Raw genomic sequence first — 15292 nt, forward strand, 5'->3', positions numbered from 1 at the left:
AAAGTTCCAATGTACTCTTATTTGTTTCCTGAATTTACGCATTAGATACGTTTCTTCATAAATTTCATCCCGAATTGATCCATCAGCTGATCACTCTGCATACGGACTACATTTAAAATAAATTTAGAAACATCGTCCATTTTGCAAAACACCGCAAATCTAGGAACATAATGGCGTAACTACCTTATTGCAAAGTATGAGGGCCCAAATTGAATTTAAAATACACGCAATGAATTTTCTCAGAGAAATCTGATTTTTAAATCATTAAAAATATTAATATGTGTATAAAACAATTGTCATAATTACTCATTACACAACATGTACATACGTTTGCTTAGAAAGTGAATTTTCAGTAATACCGTGTTTATATTAGTTTTACCCCCTCTGATAACCATGACGCGTGTTGTTTGGTCATTTAGCATGTAACGATAATTAAAGAAACTGAATCGGAAAATCTAGACTAAATAATCTCGTTGCTGACCATTGAACACGAACAAACATCTAAAACGGAGCTTAATTAATTTATTGGTGATTTTAAAAGCCCCCTTAAACATGTGTGCTCTTCACGAGAAAATTCACGTATAATCCTTGTATCAATGTGTAGAAAGTAAAAAAAAATCACTAAATTTAATAAACCAGACGTGAGATTTTTTTCCACTTAGAAAAGTAAAAAATGTGATCACACGATTTTTTCCACACCCCTGAACGTATCAAGCTGAAAATTTATATTTGTATTCTTTATGTATTAACTTGGAGTCGATAATGTTTTGGTCAGAATTCGCAAACCGGAAGTAGTATTTTTTTTAAAGCAATATGTCATCATTTCATTTTGAGCTTTTAAATAATTTTTATCTTCTTGATATTTAACGTATATAATATTTTAAGTAATAAAAAACCGGAAGTAGAACTTTCGTCTTGTGTAAGTTTCCCTACATTTTTGCTCTTTGTTTGGAAAATGCTCTCATAGCCTATATATGTATGTTTAATTAACGAATTTTGTGTTGTAACCATTCCTCAAATACATATATAAAGTCGTGGGCTGGTCACACATCCGATTTTTACTCCTATGTAAAATCGTATCGATAAATAATTGGAATTATTCCATATCATAAAAAGTCACGTATTGACGTGGCTTACTGTATAACATGTGCTCGATAGCTCAAAATGTATAGGCAAATAAATCAAAACCAATATGAAAAGCGAGGAAAACCATATTGCATGTACATTAATAAAAATATATGCATATATTGTGACACTAATACACCCAAAATCGTGACGTTGACGGACGCATGCGTTCAAATTATCGACGAAATGCAATACACTACAGAAATATTTAGTTGTAAATCTGAAAATTGCACCGTGTACTAGGTTCATTATCATCCCCAGGTGTAGCGCAGACTCGCAGACCATTATCAAACTTTCACGCATTTACCCCCTACCCCTTACCCCCGCGCCCTACCCGGGGTGCACTTGCATCTGGTACTCTAAGCTTGCAACACCTCCGCGAGTCGCACTTAGCTCTGCCATGCGGAACTTAACATCGCGAATTCAAGTACTTTGCCATCCCGTTGGCAGAAGCAATCGTCCATCCGACTACGGTAGATCGCGTGACATCTTTCTGTGATCCTCCAAGAAATTCTCGAACGAACTTCGTCGATTTTAACCATGTATATCATAACGAAGAAGCGTCGGCGTGGTAAAACCATGTGCTACGTATTTAAAAGGTCAAATCTTTCCTAAATATGATAATTAATTTTGAATGTTTAATTGTTTTTTGTTTTTTTCGAGACTTGAGTTTTTTTTTTCGTTTTTTTTTTCAAGTGTGTACGATTTAACAAGTAATACTGTCATTCAATTCAACTCGTATGATTTTGTGCATATTTACACGACTTCTCTTCGCTTCTCTGGTGAGTTTATTTTTTTTCCGTGGCGAATCATTGCTGTTTTTAATGACCGAAAGTATGTGAAATACACTAACAATAAAATAATTACACGCTATTGTGACCGTTTTTATTTTAAATGAACACATTAATATAATACTTGTTGAAAATGCAATAAACGTGTATTTATTTTGTGTGTTGAATATCGCTATACATTAATATGCTGCGATTTATTGCTTTGTATATACATATGTCTAATTTGTGTATAATTTTCTTTGTTGTTTTGAAAATAAGTTTTCAGTGTAGTGATAACGTTTTGGAAATATTTTTGTTAGGAAGTGATTTTAAATAATTGTAATTATCAGTGTTTGATTTTACCTGCTAAATCTAAACCGGGAGTTTAAACCAATACCATTTTAGATACCAATACTATATTTGCCTAAATATTCATATCGTTTAAGATGAATTTAAGATTGATTTTTATGATAATAAATGAAGCGTTGTTTAAATGTTATAGTTTTTTCATCGTCAAACATGTTACGCAAATCGATTCGAATATTTATGTTAATGAATTGATTCTTTACGAATGGTGGCAATAATTTGATAATAGCCATATGATAATAAAATGAGACTCATTTTAATCAATATTAAATTTTATTTAACTGATTGAAGCAAAGATCGGCGTGTGATTTTTTTCTTTGTTTGTGACGCGGCCATCATACTTATTGAATATCAATAAAATAACAGGCGATTAATGTGACATAAATATGATGCATAAAATTTGTTTATTGCGTAAAAAAGATACACATACATATGTAGTTCATAGGCAAATGGACGAACGCTTAATAACATATTAAATTTTGTTTGATATCAGGTTTATATGTTTTTGGCAAATTAATACATGCTACTGAATATTCTTCTGTCAACTGGTTTTTAGTATTTGAATCTACATACATTGTTCAATATAGAAAAAGTATTTTGACAGAAATATCGATGCATAATTTTTTAAGAGCTATAGAAAAGTTCCGTGCTTTTTTTAAATCATGTTTTCAATTCGACATTCTGATTCATTGATTCGTTTCGGCGATAATCGACAATCATATGATCACTTTTTGCGCTCTCGTGTTTCAATATTTTACTTTGAATTGTTGAGAAATTTGGCTGAAAGTCGTACAAATCATTTGTTCATATAAAAATACATATATATTATACAATATATACCACTTCAAGTTTTTAGCTTAAATCAAGGGTAAATAATGAAAATTGAATGTTGAAATATTGATTGATTCATCATGGACCGGCGGAATTTAAAATATTGATTAATTCATTATGGACCGCCGGAACGGTAAAAATAATAGGCTTTTAAACAAAATTCCTACACCTTTCCATCAATTAAATTGAAATTGACCTTCTAAATGAATCAGATCAGTATTTTTACAAACCTCCTTTGTGTTTCACACGGTCTTTGTTTAAGAAGTCATTTTTTATATCTCTTATCTCTTATTCAAACTGTCGTGATTGCTCTTCAATTTTGTGTAAAATTTAAACATTTCTATAAATTTTCACGTTTATCTATCTTATATATTGTGTTATTCAATTTGAGAAGTACATATGTTAGGCGATAAAAAACCAGTCAATTTCGATATCGACGGATTTGAAAACATTTCTGAATATTATTAGTTTATTACTTTATCGATAAATTCCTTGGGGAAAAAAGTCAAGCTTCAACCGTAGAAATAATCGATATTTTGGATACACATATGCTGGTATGATATCTATGAATAGATGTTTGAAACTTATTATTATTAAATAATTATTTTTTCTTTGTATGAAGTTTGGAGGATTTAAAAACAAACACGTTGTGTTGACGGCCTTTAAATGAAGTTTAATTTAAAACACAGCGTATGTACTTACGGCCCATAGTGAATTAATATGACTAATTATGTAATCATCCGCAATTGTAGAGTTTAAGAAATAAGTTTTCGAAAAGTTCTTCGTAAATAATAATGGCGGTTATACCGAAAAGCTCTGTAAATTTGCCTTTTTTTATTTAATCTTCAAAATAAATTATCAGCGCATTGAATTCGATAAAAAAATTTAATTATAGTTATATTTATTCGTACATACATAGTTATATTTAATTTACGAAACCTATTATTTATACCGTTACTCTGCGAAAAATACGCGAACTCTCATAGAAAGCTTTCGGAAAATTCGGGCGTTCCATTACGAGTTAATTGCTAATAACTATCATAAAATACATACTCATATATACACTACGCCTGTTTTCACTTAATAAAAATAGTATGGTGAATTTTAAATATTTAAATAGTTAAAATGTTTTCACTATTTAAAAATGGAATCAAAGTGGAAATTTTCCATATTCTTCATCAAAATGTGGCTTCTTAAATCAGCGATTTGAAAACTGGGAGGCGCGGACTAGTACAAAGAGAGTCCTGAAATTTTAGTTTATAACGTAATAAAATAAAATAATGTATTCTTATAAATAAACTTTAAAAACATAACATTAAATCTGTCCCTCTTCGTACGTAATGTTTACTGGTTGCAAAAGAAAACCTGATACTGACGGTAATACAAATAAAGATAGTACGAATATAAGCGACAGGAAAGACGGAAATAGAAATATCAAGACAAGAAAATGCGATTTATCCTATTATAATATTTTATCAATGCGATTCACAACTGCTGTTATAAATGACTTGGAAAGACTTGAAATTTTCTTTTGCAAACAGTGCCGTCCCGATTAAGGTTTTCAATTATTCGTAGTTTTCGAATATTCGAATATCGAATAAAAATTGATGAAATAATCGTTTTTTGTCGATTTTCACCAGTATTGATTTATTTAAACAATTATTGCAAAATATCCACAAATTGTCAGTAAATATTATTTCATTGAAATAAATATTGGTTAATTATAATTAATCACTAGAGGTAGGATACTCACAGTGCTATCCATTGTTCCATTGTTGTAAATCCTTCGTAAAAAAGGTTCGGCAAACCTTTAACAATGCATTTACAACCTTTGAACAATACGCGGCACCTTCTGGGTCCGGTGACTAATTAATAATCACAGTGGGTATATGTATGAGTGTCTTCTGGCAAATAAATAGAATACCGCTTTCAATGCTTTCTAGGTATATTATTTACGACTGTTTGTCGGTCAAACTGTTTGTTTGTAGGTATACATTTACGACTATTTGTAGATAAGACAAAATTTTCGAAACAATGGAAATTGACCATGGATCATTATAACAGCATATCGAAAGAAAAAATGACTACCTATGCATATTAATAATATACATAGGTAGTCATAATTAGAGCCTGGATTACCAATGTGCCGTTTATTGTTCAAAAAATGGGTGGTCCAGATATCTCAGATTATAAAAAAGCGGCCATTAAAGGACTTTTGGAATCTGGGAAGCTATCCAAACGAGAAATAATTGGAGTATCCGTCAATTCTGTGAAACGAATAGCGAAGAAAGTTGCAGTTATGGCACCCCTTGAATCGAGAAGGGTCAAAAAATTTGGCCGCAAATGAAAAATATCCCCCAGACTTGATAGTCAAATTGTAACTGAGGTTCGAGAGGATAGGTCAACAACCACTAAAAAATTAAAAAAAAAATTGTGAGCGTGGAGTCGACATATCTGGACATATCCACAATGCACGTTTGCGCGAGCAAAACATGCATTGCTATAAACCCATCAAAAACCCTCTACTTAACGACAGAATGAGAAAAGCACGGCTTAAATTTGCCAAAAGATACCTGGTACTCATAAATGAAGATATTGCATGAAGGTATTTTGCTTTTATTCGGTAAAAATCGAATAAAAGAATAATCGAATTTTGCTAGCGCAAACCTGCATTGTCGATATATCCAGATAAAAAAATTGTGACCGTGGGGTCACAATTTTTTTTTTTAATTTTGTTAGTGTTTGTTGACCTATCCTCTCGAACCTCAGTTACAATTTGACTATCAATTCTGGGGGATATTTTTCGTTTGGATAGCTTCCCAGATTCCAAAAGTCCTTAATGGCCGCTTTTTTATCATGTGAGATATCTGGACCACGCATTTTTTCTTGAAAATCGATTTTTTATTTAATAAACACAGAATGAGAAATAATATTTGATAAAATAAATTTAACTCACCAGAAATATTCAAAGACAACACTGAGTGATATAAAATCACTAAAATCGGCAATTGATTTCGCGTAAAAACAATATATGTAGATGTGTTTTCTTCAGCGGACGCTCGAACACTGTTTTGACGTTACAGTTGGTGCATTTCTAGCATAATGAAAAAAAAGGGTCTGATTTTTTTTGTACGGTCACCAGAAGTCACGCAATAAATTAAGGACTAATTGGTGCATACAAAAAAAAGTATTTAGTTGACAAGGGTGTTCTCAAATAGAAAAAAAATGTGAAAGTTTACGAATATGGCAAGAGTCTCAAGTAATATGGCAGGGTACTGTATAATATCTAGAGGTAGGATAGCCAAGGTGCCGCTCATTCTTCCATTGTTGTAAATCCTTTGTAAAAAAGGTTCGGCAAACCTTAAACAATGCATTTACAACATTTGAACAATACGCGGCGCCCTCTGGGTCCGGGCTTTAATAATATCACTCAAGTGTACAAATTTTCCTTTTTAAGATATTTTTTAAATTTCATTGGAAATAGTATAAATGAAGATTGTCACATTTTCGATGTATTATTCGAATATTTGATTGAGAACCTAGTCCCAATACTATGTGCCGCCCTTAAGCAGAGTTGAAAAAAATGACGCCCTCTTAATAAAATTGTTTGAAACGAATATTTTCTAGTAATATACTAGTGGTTTTACCCGGCTTCGCTCAGTGTTTTTAATATAAACCGCTTAAATAATGGCAGAATGTTTGATTTGTTTGATGACGTCACGGATTCTACAACTCAATACTGACAAAGTCTCTTTCGAAATTATATATTAGATTAGATAAATAGATATTTTGAGCAACATTTTTAAATCATAATTTCACTCAGAAACGCAAATATTTCTAAATGTATTTGAAATACATATGTATGTATGTATGTAAGTAAATTACGATGTACTCGCCTGTATGTATATCGATCGACAATTAGCAGTCTATTCTTGAATGATGAATTATTTACAAACATTTCTAATGTCAAAAATTTCACCGAAATCCAATTATGCCATTTCAGCTTTATTTTTATTTCCGCCTTAATTCGACAGTCGTATTTTTATTGGTTTTTATAATACAAACGAAATTTTCATAGAGTCGTCAATAAATGATGGCCAATAATTCAGATCAAATTTATTATCTACAACTTATAACAGTTCACTGTCTGAGAAGTTTTCAGTGATATCGAGTCGCGAGCGGTTCACGTTTCAAGCTTGGATCAATTTATATTGTGGATTTTCTTCACTATTATTGACAACTTGAGCCGTTTTAATTAAGTAACATAAGTGCACTTTTCTCCATTTCGAGATTTTTCTCGCAAAACATTGAATGTATTGCGTTTAACAATCTATATATTGCGTTTAACAATCTATATATCAATGTTTGTCTGTCTGTCACGTATGCATTCCTATATACTATTCAACCGATTGCGATGAAACTTACGTGAGTTATTATTGTGTATGCCCGCGATGGTTTCTGTAAAAAAAAAAAACGCCCAAAAACGGGAACAAGAAAACAGTAATGAGTGGCATTGCAACGCAATAATTTCAAACGTGTTCGCGTCGCCACCTGCGTTGTTAGGGTAAAATAAACAAACAATTGAATAATTTCAAATGTGTTCGCCGCTGCGTTTTTCCGACAAATTATCATTACTGTAATTCAATTTGATTATTAAGTATTAATTTGAAACTGAAACATTCACTTATCGAAACACATCGAGAAACACGAACGGGAATTGCATGCGTTATTGTGGTATTGCTACGCATGTCGGGTTCAGCTAGCCTATATATATAAAAATGAATGTCTCTGTGTGTGTGTCTCGAATAGGCTCCTAAGCCACTGAAGCGATTACGATGGAACTTTCTGGATTTGTTGTATGCATGTCCGGGAAGATTACTGTGAAAAAAATACGGGAAAAGCGGGAATGAGTGTTATTCGCTATAATTTCAAATGTTTTCGCGTCGCGACCAGGGTGTTCGCTGCCTACGTTGTTCCGACAAATGGGAACGGGAATTATATCTATATATGTATGTACATACTGGATGACTACTTAGAGAGATTTTATAGTTGAAAAGTACTACAAATGGAAGATAAAATACCCGACTATAGATTCCAATATTCATTTTGAACAGGAAATTGACAGATTTTGAGACATCGACCGAACAACACCAAGATATAGAAAAATCGCGCGATTTATAAAACACATACATACATACAGACCCATGACAGGAAGTTCTTACCACTAGCGTAAAACTCGTTGTTTGTCGATTTTGTTAAATTTTAGAACAGGAAAAGAAACAAAACTTTTTATTATACACGCATAATATATTCATCAATAATATTTACAAAAAAAACCTGTAATTAACTTAATATTTAGTTGTCCCTCCCCTACTTTTTATAAAAGCCCGAATTGATCTCTATGCATGACTGTATTGTTTTTTTTGATTTTTGAATTATTTTTCCATGTATCTATTATTTTTTCTTTTAAATTATCTAACGTAGTATTAGGGCTGTTATAAAAAATACTTTTTAATACCCCCAACAATTTTCAATCGGATTTAAATCCGGTGAATTACCTGGCCATAACAAAATTCGAATATTTTTTGTGGTCAGGTAGTTGTTAATTGTTTTGGCCGTGTGACATCTTGCATAAAAATGTAATTATGTGCATCCATCCCCCCTTATTCAAAATAAGGCAAAAATACAGCAGCAGTCACATTAAACGGAACGCTTAAGCGAAACATGTTTTTGCGTGAAATTTCGGTAATCTTATATAAAACCAAAACCGAAAGTCATTTAAATGATAGGTTGTACCATAGTGCATTCGTGTAACACCAAACGTGATAAAAATGAGTTGGGGAGAAATTTAATGGAGGGCAGATTTTACGACCGTGCGTTGACTTCACGGTTAAATGAAATTTGAAATGAAAATAACACTATACATATACATTTTTAATTTTATTACAGTCACATATTATTATTTACATCTTATAAAAAATAAATTAATATTTTGTAGGGACTCCTTTCGATTTTATAACTTCTTTTATTCGGTTTGGCATAGAATCTACTAAAGTTTTTAAATTTTCGATTGGGAAGTCTTCGTATCATATCTTTTCTATTATTTCTTTCAACGATTTAAGAGTAGTAACATTGTTCTTCCTTAACCTGTACTTGATACACATCCATAAATTTTCGATTGGATTTAAATCGGGACTATTGCCAGGCCATGGTAGTGTCTTTACACCCATTTCTTGTAAATAGTCCCGAACCTAAAAAAAGTAAAAAAAAAATTCAGTTTTTTGATTGAAATTTTAAAATTTATATTCAATGCTATCAAATAAAATGAATACTCACCAATTTAGCTCGATGACAAGGGGCAGAGTCATCTTGAAAAATTATATCATCGTAATATGAAAGGTGGTTTTCCATCGATGGGACAAAGCTTTCTTCTAAAAAAATTTTGTATTTTTTTCCATCGATGGCACCTTGTAGAAACTCCAATTGTCCAATGCTATGGTACGAAAAGCATCCCCAGACAATTTGACTTGGAGAATGCTTAACAGTTTTAAGGGTACAATTTCCATTATACCTTTCGCCAACTTTCCTTCGGACATACGGAAAACCATCAAGACTATAGAGGTTAAACTTTGATTTAGTTGCCAATCTGATGGACTCCAATTTTCATGTGCTTTCGCCCATTCCAATCGATTGTTTTTCATTCTCTTGGTTAGTAGTGTTTTTTTTGCAGCTTTCCGACCGTAGAGTCCAGCTTCTCTGACTCGCCTTCTTACTGTTGAGTCACTGATTTCCATGGAAAATTGTGAGGATACATCTGTTCTTATTTCTACAGCAGTTTTGAATCGCTGCTGTAAAGATAATCTGGTTATTACACGGTCTTGCCTCTCCGATGTGCATCTTTTCAGTCCAGTCCCCTTCTTACGATCAAAACTTCCAGATTCTCTTTTTTTTATCAGTATTCTCGAAACAGTCGATATAGAACATCCCATTTTCTTGGAAATTGACCGAAAGGAAAATCCTGAACTCGCCAATGTCGCGATTTTTACACTCTTCTGCAATGATAACTGAGCTCGTTTTTTCATGTTGACGTGTTAAAATTCGAATTTGATGCTTTCTCCTCGAAAACCCACACTATACTGAACTCAAATCTTAGAAAACAATCATATTTAGAATATTTGGTCGTCAAAAACCCTACACATAAAGGGATAATCCTTTAATGGCCTGGAAGTCGTAAAATTCACAAGCGTTCCGTTTTATGTGACTGCTGGTGTACGTTCAACAATTTTTTTTTGTATTGATCCTGCCCCAATGTACGGGTCCAGTCCCTTATGGGTCCAGCCCCTTTTCCGCTAATAACGGACCACACCATACAGATGCATTATATTTTGTTGTTTGAATGGTGCATTCGTCGCTCAGCTTCTCGGAAGGTCGTCTTCTGATGTATTTATTGGACAACATCTGTCATTGTCCTTAGAATTGTTTCGTCAGTGAAACAAACCTAAAATGAATAAAAAATTAGTACATAGGAGGTTATCAATAGAGGTAGGATAGTCACAGTGCTATCCATTGTTCCATTGTAGTAAATCCATTGTAAAAAAGGTTCGGCAAACCTTTAACAATGCATTTACAACCTTTGAACAATACGCGGCACCGTCTGGGTCCGGTGACTAGTTATCAAGTATTTTTTAGTTTAATATTAATATTTAAACAATACCTTTTTCCAATCATCAACAGTCCATTGCTGATGTTCCTGAGCTTTTTTTTCATCGTTGGTGTCAATTTTGGCTTTTTTATGGGAGTTCGGCTCTTGACGTTAACTTCACGAAATCTACGTTGCATCGTCCTTGTGGAAATATCGATACCCTCTTGGTTCAGAATAGCTTGAATGCCTTTATGTTCGGTTACCTTACGGTTCTCCAAAGCTATGGTGATGATTTTTCGATCCGTTCGCGGTGTGGTTTTTCGTTTTCTCCCACATTTGTCGTATAATGTAGCAGTTGGAGAAACTCCCGATTGCACCATTGTGCAATATGGGCTACCGTAGGGTGAGAAACATGAAATTTTTTTGCAATTTGTCTGTAACTACATGTCTTTTCACTAATAAGCGTTACAATGGCCACTTTCACATCTTCTGAAATGGATTTTTTGGAGCCATTTCAAAAAAAAAGTTTTTGATTATAAAATCAAAAAATATATTAAAGCGAACTTAAAAACACAATAAATTATACACAATAATATTAATTTACAACTTATATTTAAAAAGAATTAAATCTTAAGTCTATTTTTAAGTCAATAATTGTTAATTTACGCAGCGTGTTAACAGGGCGAAAACTGACCGTGAACTGATTCTTTGCTTCTTTCATCCCCAGTTTCAAAATTTTCGGTTTTTTTCACCACCACATGTGGGTTGCTATTCAATCTATCTACCAGTGTTAAAATAAATACGTGTTTCCCACATGTTTGTCAAATTTGTCACAAGTTTCGCAAATTACGCTAGTGGTAAGAATATCCTGTCATGGGTCTATATATAAAAATTAATGTCTGTCTGTGTGTCTCGAATAGTTTCCTAAACCACTGAACCAGTTACGATGGATCTTTCAGATTTTTTTTCGTATGCATGTCCGGGAAGATTACTGTGAAAAAAAATCGCCCAAAAACGGGAACGGAAACGGGAAAAACGGGAATGGGTGTCATTGCAAAGCTATAATTTCAAATGTTTTCGCGTCGCGATCAACGTTTTCGCTGCCTGCGTTTTTATTCCCACAAATGGGAACGGGAACGGGAATTGCATGCGTTATTGTGGCACTGCTACGCATGCCAGGTTCAGCTAGTATTTAATAAAAATACTGGTTTCACCTTCATTTATTGAGATTAACACAACTCAATTATTGAGAGTACCTGCATTTCTAGTTGCTGCAACTAATTTATTGTTACACACCTTTTTATTTTGGTTTACGTATCCTGCTATTTATGTGCATTTATATTTGTATCTTTATGTCGTTTTTAAAAACCGCGTCAGAAATCTTTCATACATGCATAATTGTGCGGAAGAGTGGTTTAAGTATAGGAAAATGAAAATAATGAAATGTGTCATTAAATTTAATCATTCATAAGTAGCGATTTATTATTTGTTTGTTTTGAAGCGATTGTAAGCTGGGCAATCGTTCTAATGATGTTTTAATATATATTTTTAGGATCAAGAGGGAGCCGAAATTTATCAAAAATCTTGATAAAGTCATGGTCAATAACATTCAAAATGTGGAAACTAGATCACAAAGCATTGCGAGTGGAAGAGATGCTGCGCAGTCGACGACAACGCGGAAGATTGAAACGGAAAATGAGGAGGGGACGTCATCAGTTGGGCGGTTGCTGCGAGCCAGACGTCACCGTCCTCTGTCTACGGAAAATACGACCAACAATAGTCAGATAAATTCATATTTCCCTGTATTGCAGTGTAAATTGCCATTAGATAGGATTGAAGATATTCTATCAAAAATTAAAAAGACTGAATTGTCAAATATAGATAAAAGTGATAATGTAAGAAGTGATCTCAGTGTTCAAACGGAATTAAATCCTATTTCAAACGATAGCGATTTATTGTCAAATATCAGTGGAGATGCAAATGAAGTGGTGGAAAAAAACAAAAACACTTTAAATGCACCGATTCGAATTATGTGTTTATTTTGTGATAGGACTTTTGTTAGTGACATTCTTTTACAAAAACATACGGAACGAAGTCACCATATATCATCCAATCGAAGATTTAGTTCTCGAAACATTGAACAAACAGCATCGGTGAATTTTCATCCCGGTTGTAATTTTTGTAGTAAAAATAGTACTATCCAAACTGCTGCAAATTTATCAGCCCTGTTCAATCATCTGTTGGATGAGCATGCTATAAAATATTTTGCGTGTAGGAAATGTGAGATTAGGTTTTCTACTAAAGAAATATTAATAAGTCATAATCGGGATGAACATGGTATTGTAATGAATGATGTTGAAATTTCTGCGAGCGAACCGCGTTCGAACGATGCTGGAGAAAATGGAGATGTTGTTGCAACTAAATCTACACGATCGTCAAGTTTGCCTCTACTCTCACAGTTTACGCCTAGTAGTCATTCTGTCAGCTCGAAAAACAAAAGCGCAGAACCTTACTGTCTTCTTCAAAATCAAAACGAACTGGGTAATTCTGTTCAAGCACAACTCGTCGACTTCAAATCTGAAAAAAGAAATAAAAACCCAAATAGACGGTCCAAGACTCAGCTGAATTTTTATTCTGATCAATCCAAAATTGCTAATCAAAGTTCAAGTAACGACTTCAAACTACCTTTAGACAGACCAAAAGTAAACAATTCCGATTTCGTAGATTTCGAGGACAATGCAGCAGCTAATTTGATTCTTTCACAGAGAAGACCAACCGCAGAACCTAGTACTTCGAATAAAAAAATGAACATTGAACAGAATGCTGTTATCATTTTAGACGATATTAATTTTGATAACAAGTTGTTTAAAAACAAACAAAATAACCCTTCACCGCAAACTAGTGTCAAACCCGATGAAAAGGATAATCAAATTTTGTCTAGATTAGGCATTGCTCAGAATCGAACATCGAGAGCTCGAAGCTTGAGACGGTCTCGTAAAACACCTTTGACGGAAAACAGAGCATGTTCGGAAACGCCACGTCGAGATAAAACGAAAGCGAAAAATGATAACAATGATTTCGTCATAAATAAAAGCAAAAATGACCCCAACAGCAAATTTGATCCTGATTTTTACTCGAATGTGAGCTTAAATGTTCGTGAAAATTTAACAAAACACCTAGACGGAAAATTAGGAAGACAAAATGACTCAGTTTTGGTACACGATCTTGTCGATCCCAAGATCAAAAGCACACATGCAGTAATTCAGTCACCTTCTACTCAACCTGCAGAAATACATGGAAGTGATGTAAATTTAAATGCAATTACAATCTTTCCAACTTTACTCACATCTGATCAATATGGTTCTGACAGAGTACCTCATTATTCGTATGGTGCAAATGCCCAAACTTTCAAAAAAATCATCACTAAAAACTCTTGGAAATGGAAGTGGGATCCAATTAAAAAATACAAATATTGCAATGAAGATGGAAAGGTTGTCAGAAAAATACGGCCTGTTCAGCAAATTAGTCCTAGAGATTTGTCCAAATTGGATATTTGGACACAGTTAACAATGAGAGAAAAACATGAGCAATCTATTTGTAACTCGCAATCTTCTCCAAATTCCAACAATGAACGAGCAAATAGATGTGAGAGACAAAAGCAAATAAATGAGTTAAATATGATCTTAGATAAACGCTCATTTCCTGACATTGAAAGTGAAAACGGAAGATTTGTATCTCTTGCCGATGAATGTGAAAACACGGAAAGTTTATCCCAAAGTACCAGTATAAATAAAATTTTCAATTCTGTGGATGAAGAAAAGCCATCTACTTCTACATCTACACGTAATGAAGACACATCTGAAAATACAAATTCGTCTGAGAGGGATACTACCATACTTCAAAGTCTCGGCCTCGTCAGGAATCCCCCTAAAGACACAAAAACGTCTAGTTCAGTTCTTAGTGGAGAATGGGCGCGACCTCGTTGTTACATCTGTTGTATATGCGGTAGACGAGCCGACTGTCTAAGACTTCTGGAGGCTCATCAAGCGTCTCACCATCCCCAAGTAAATGGTACATATTACGAAATTGTCGGCCAAGAACTACTAGACGATGAAGTTTACAACTATTTGTATTTACCCGGTGCAAAATCAAACCAAGAAAAAACGCAGAAGAACGAGTCCCTTCGGAATATTAAAAAAATACCGCACAACACGGTTCATATGCACAGATCATCGAGGATTTTAAGAACTACTACCCGTAGTATAAAATCACTGGAAAAACGGTGCACCAAATGTAAGAAAATGCTGGCACCAAACGAATTCTATAGACACATATTGGAGTGTGCAGGTGATTACGGGTGGACCATGGTGAAGAAGAAGTGCAAATATAAACCATTTGGTGCTAGAAGAAGGCGTCTTAAAGGTTTATACAAGAGAGAAGTTCCACAAGAGGAAGATCGAACTGAAACAAAGGGTCAAAATGTGCGACCCAAGTTACCACCTCGACCACGAACTAAACCAAGTGATGGTAAATACTTTTTTTTATATTTAACAATTTT

General features: G+C 33.6%; 1 protein-coding gene across 1 annotated transcript in view; it reads left to right on the forward strand.

The window, feature by feature from the left end:
• LOC143921931 (uncharacterized) overlaps positions 1 to 15292 on the forward strand; it is a 106752-nt gene that overhangs the window by 78045 nt on the left and 13415 nt on the right. The window contains exon 3 of the mRNA XM_077445255.1: positions 12287 to 15261. Coding sequence (XP_077301381.1) covers positions 12330 to 15261 — 2932 coding nt within the window. The 5' untranslated portion in view covers positions 12287 to 12329. The remainder of the gene's footprint in view (positions 1 to 12286; positions 15262 to 15292) is intronic.

Source organism: Arctopsyche grandis, chromosome 2 (genome assembly GCF_051622035.1).
Source record: "Arctopsyche grandis isolate Sample6627 chromosome 2, ASM5162203v2, whole genome shotgun sequence".
In the NCBI taxonomy this organism is placed as follows: domain Eukaryota; kingdom Metazoa; phylum Arthropoda; class Insecta; order Trichoptera; family Hydropsychidae; genus Arctopsyche; species Arctopsyche grandis.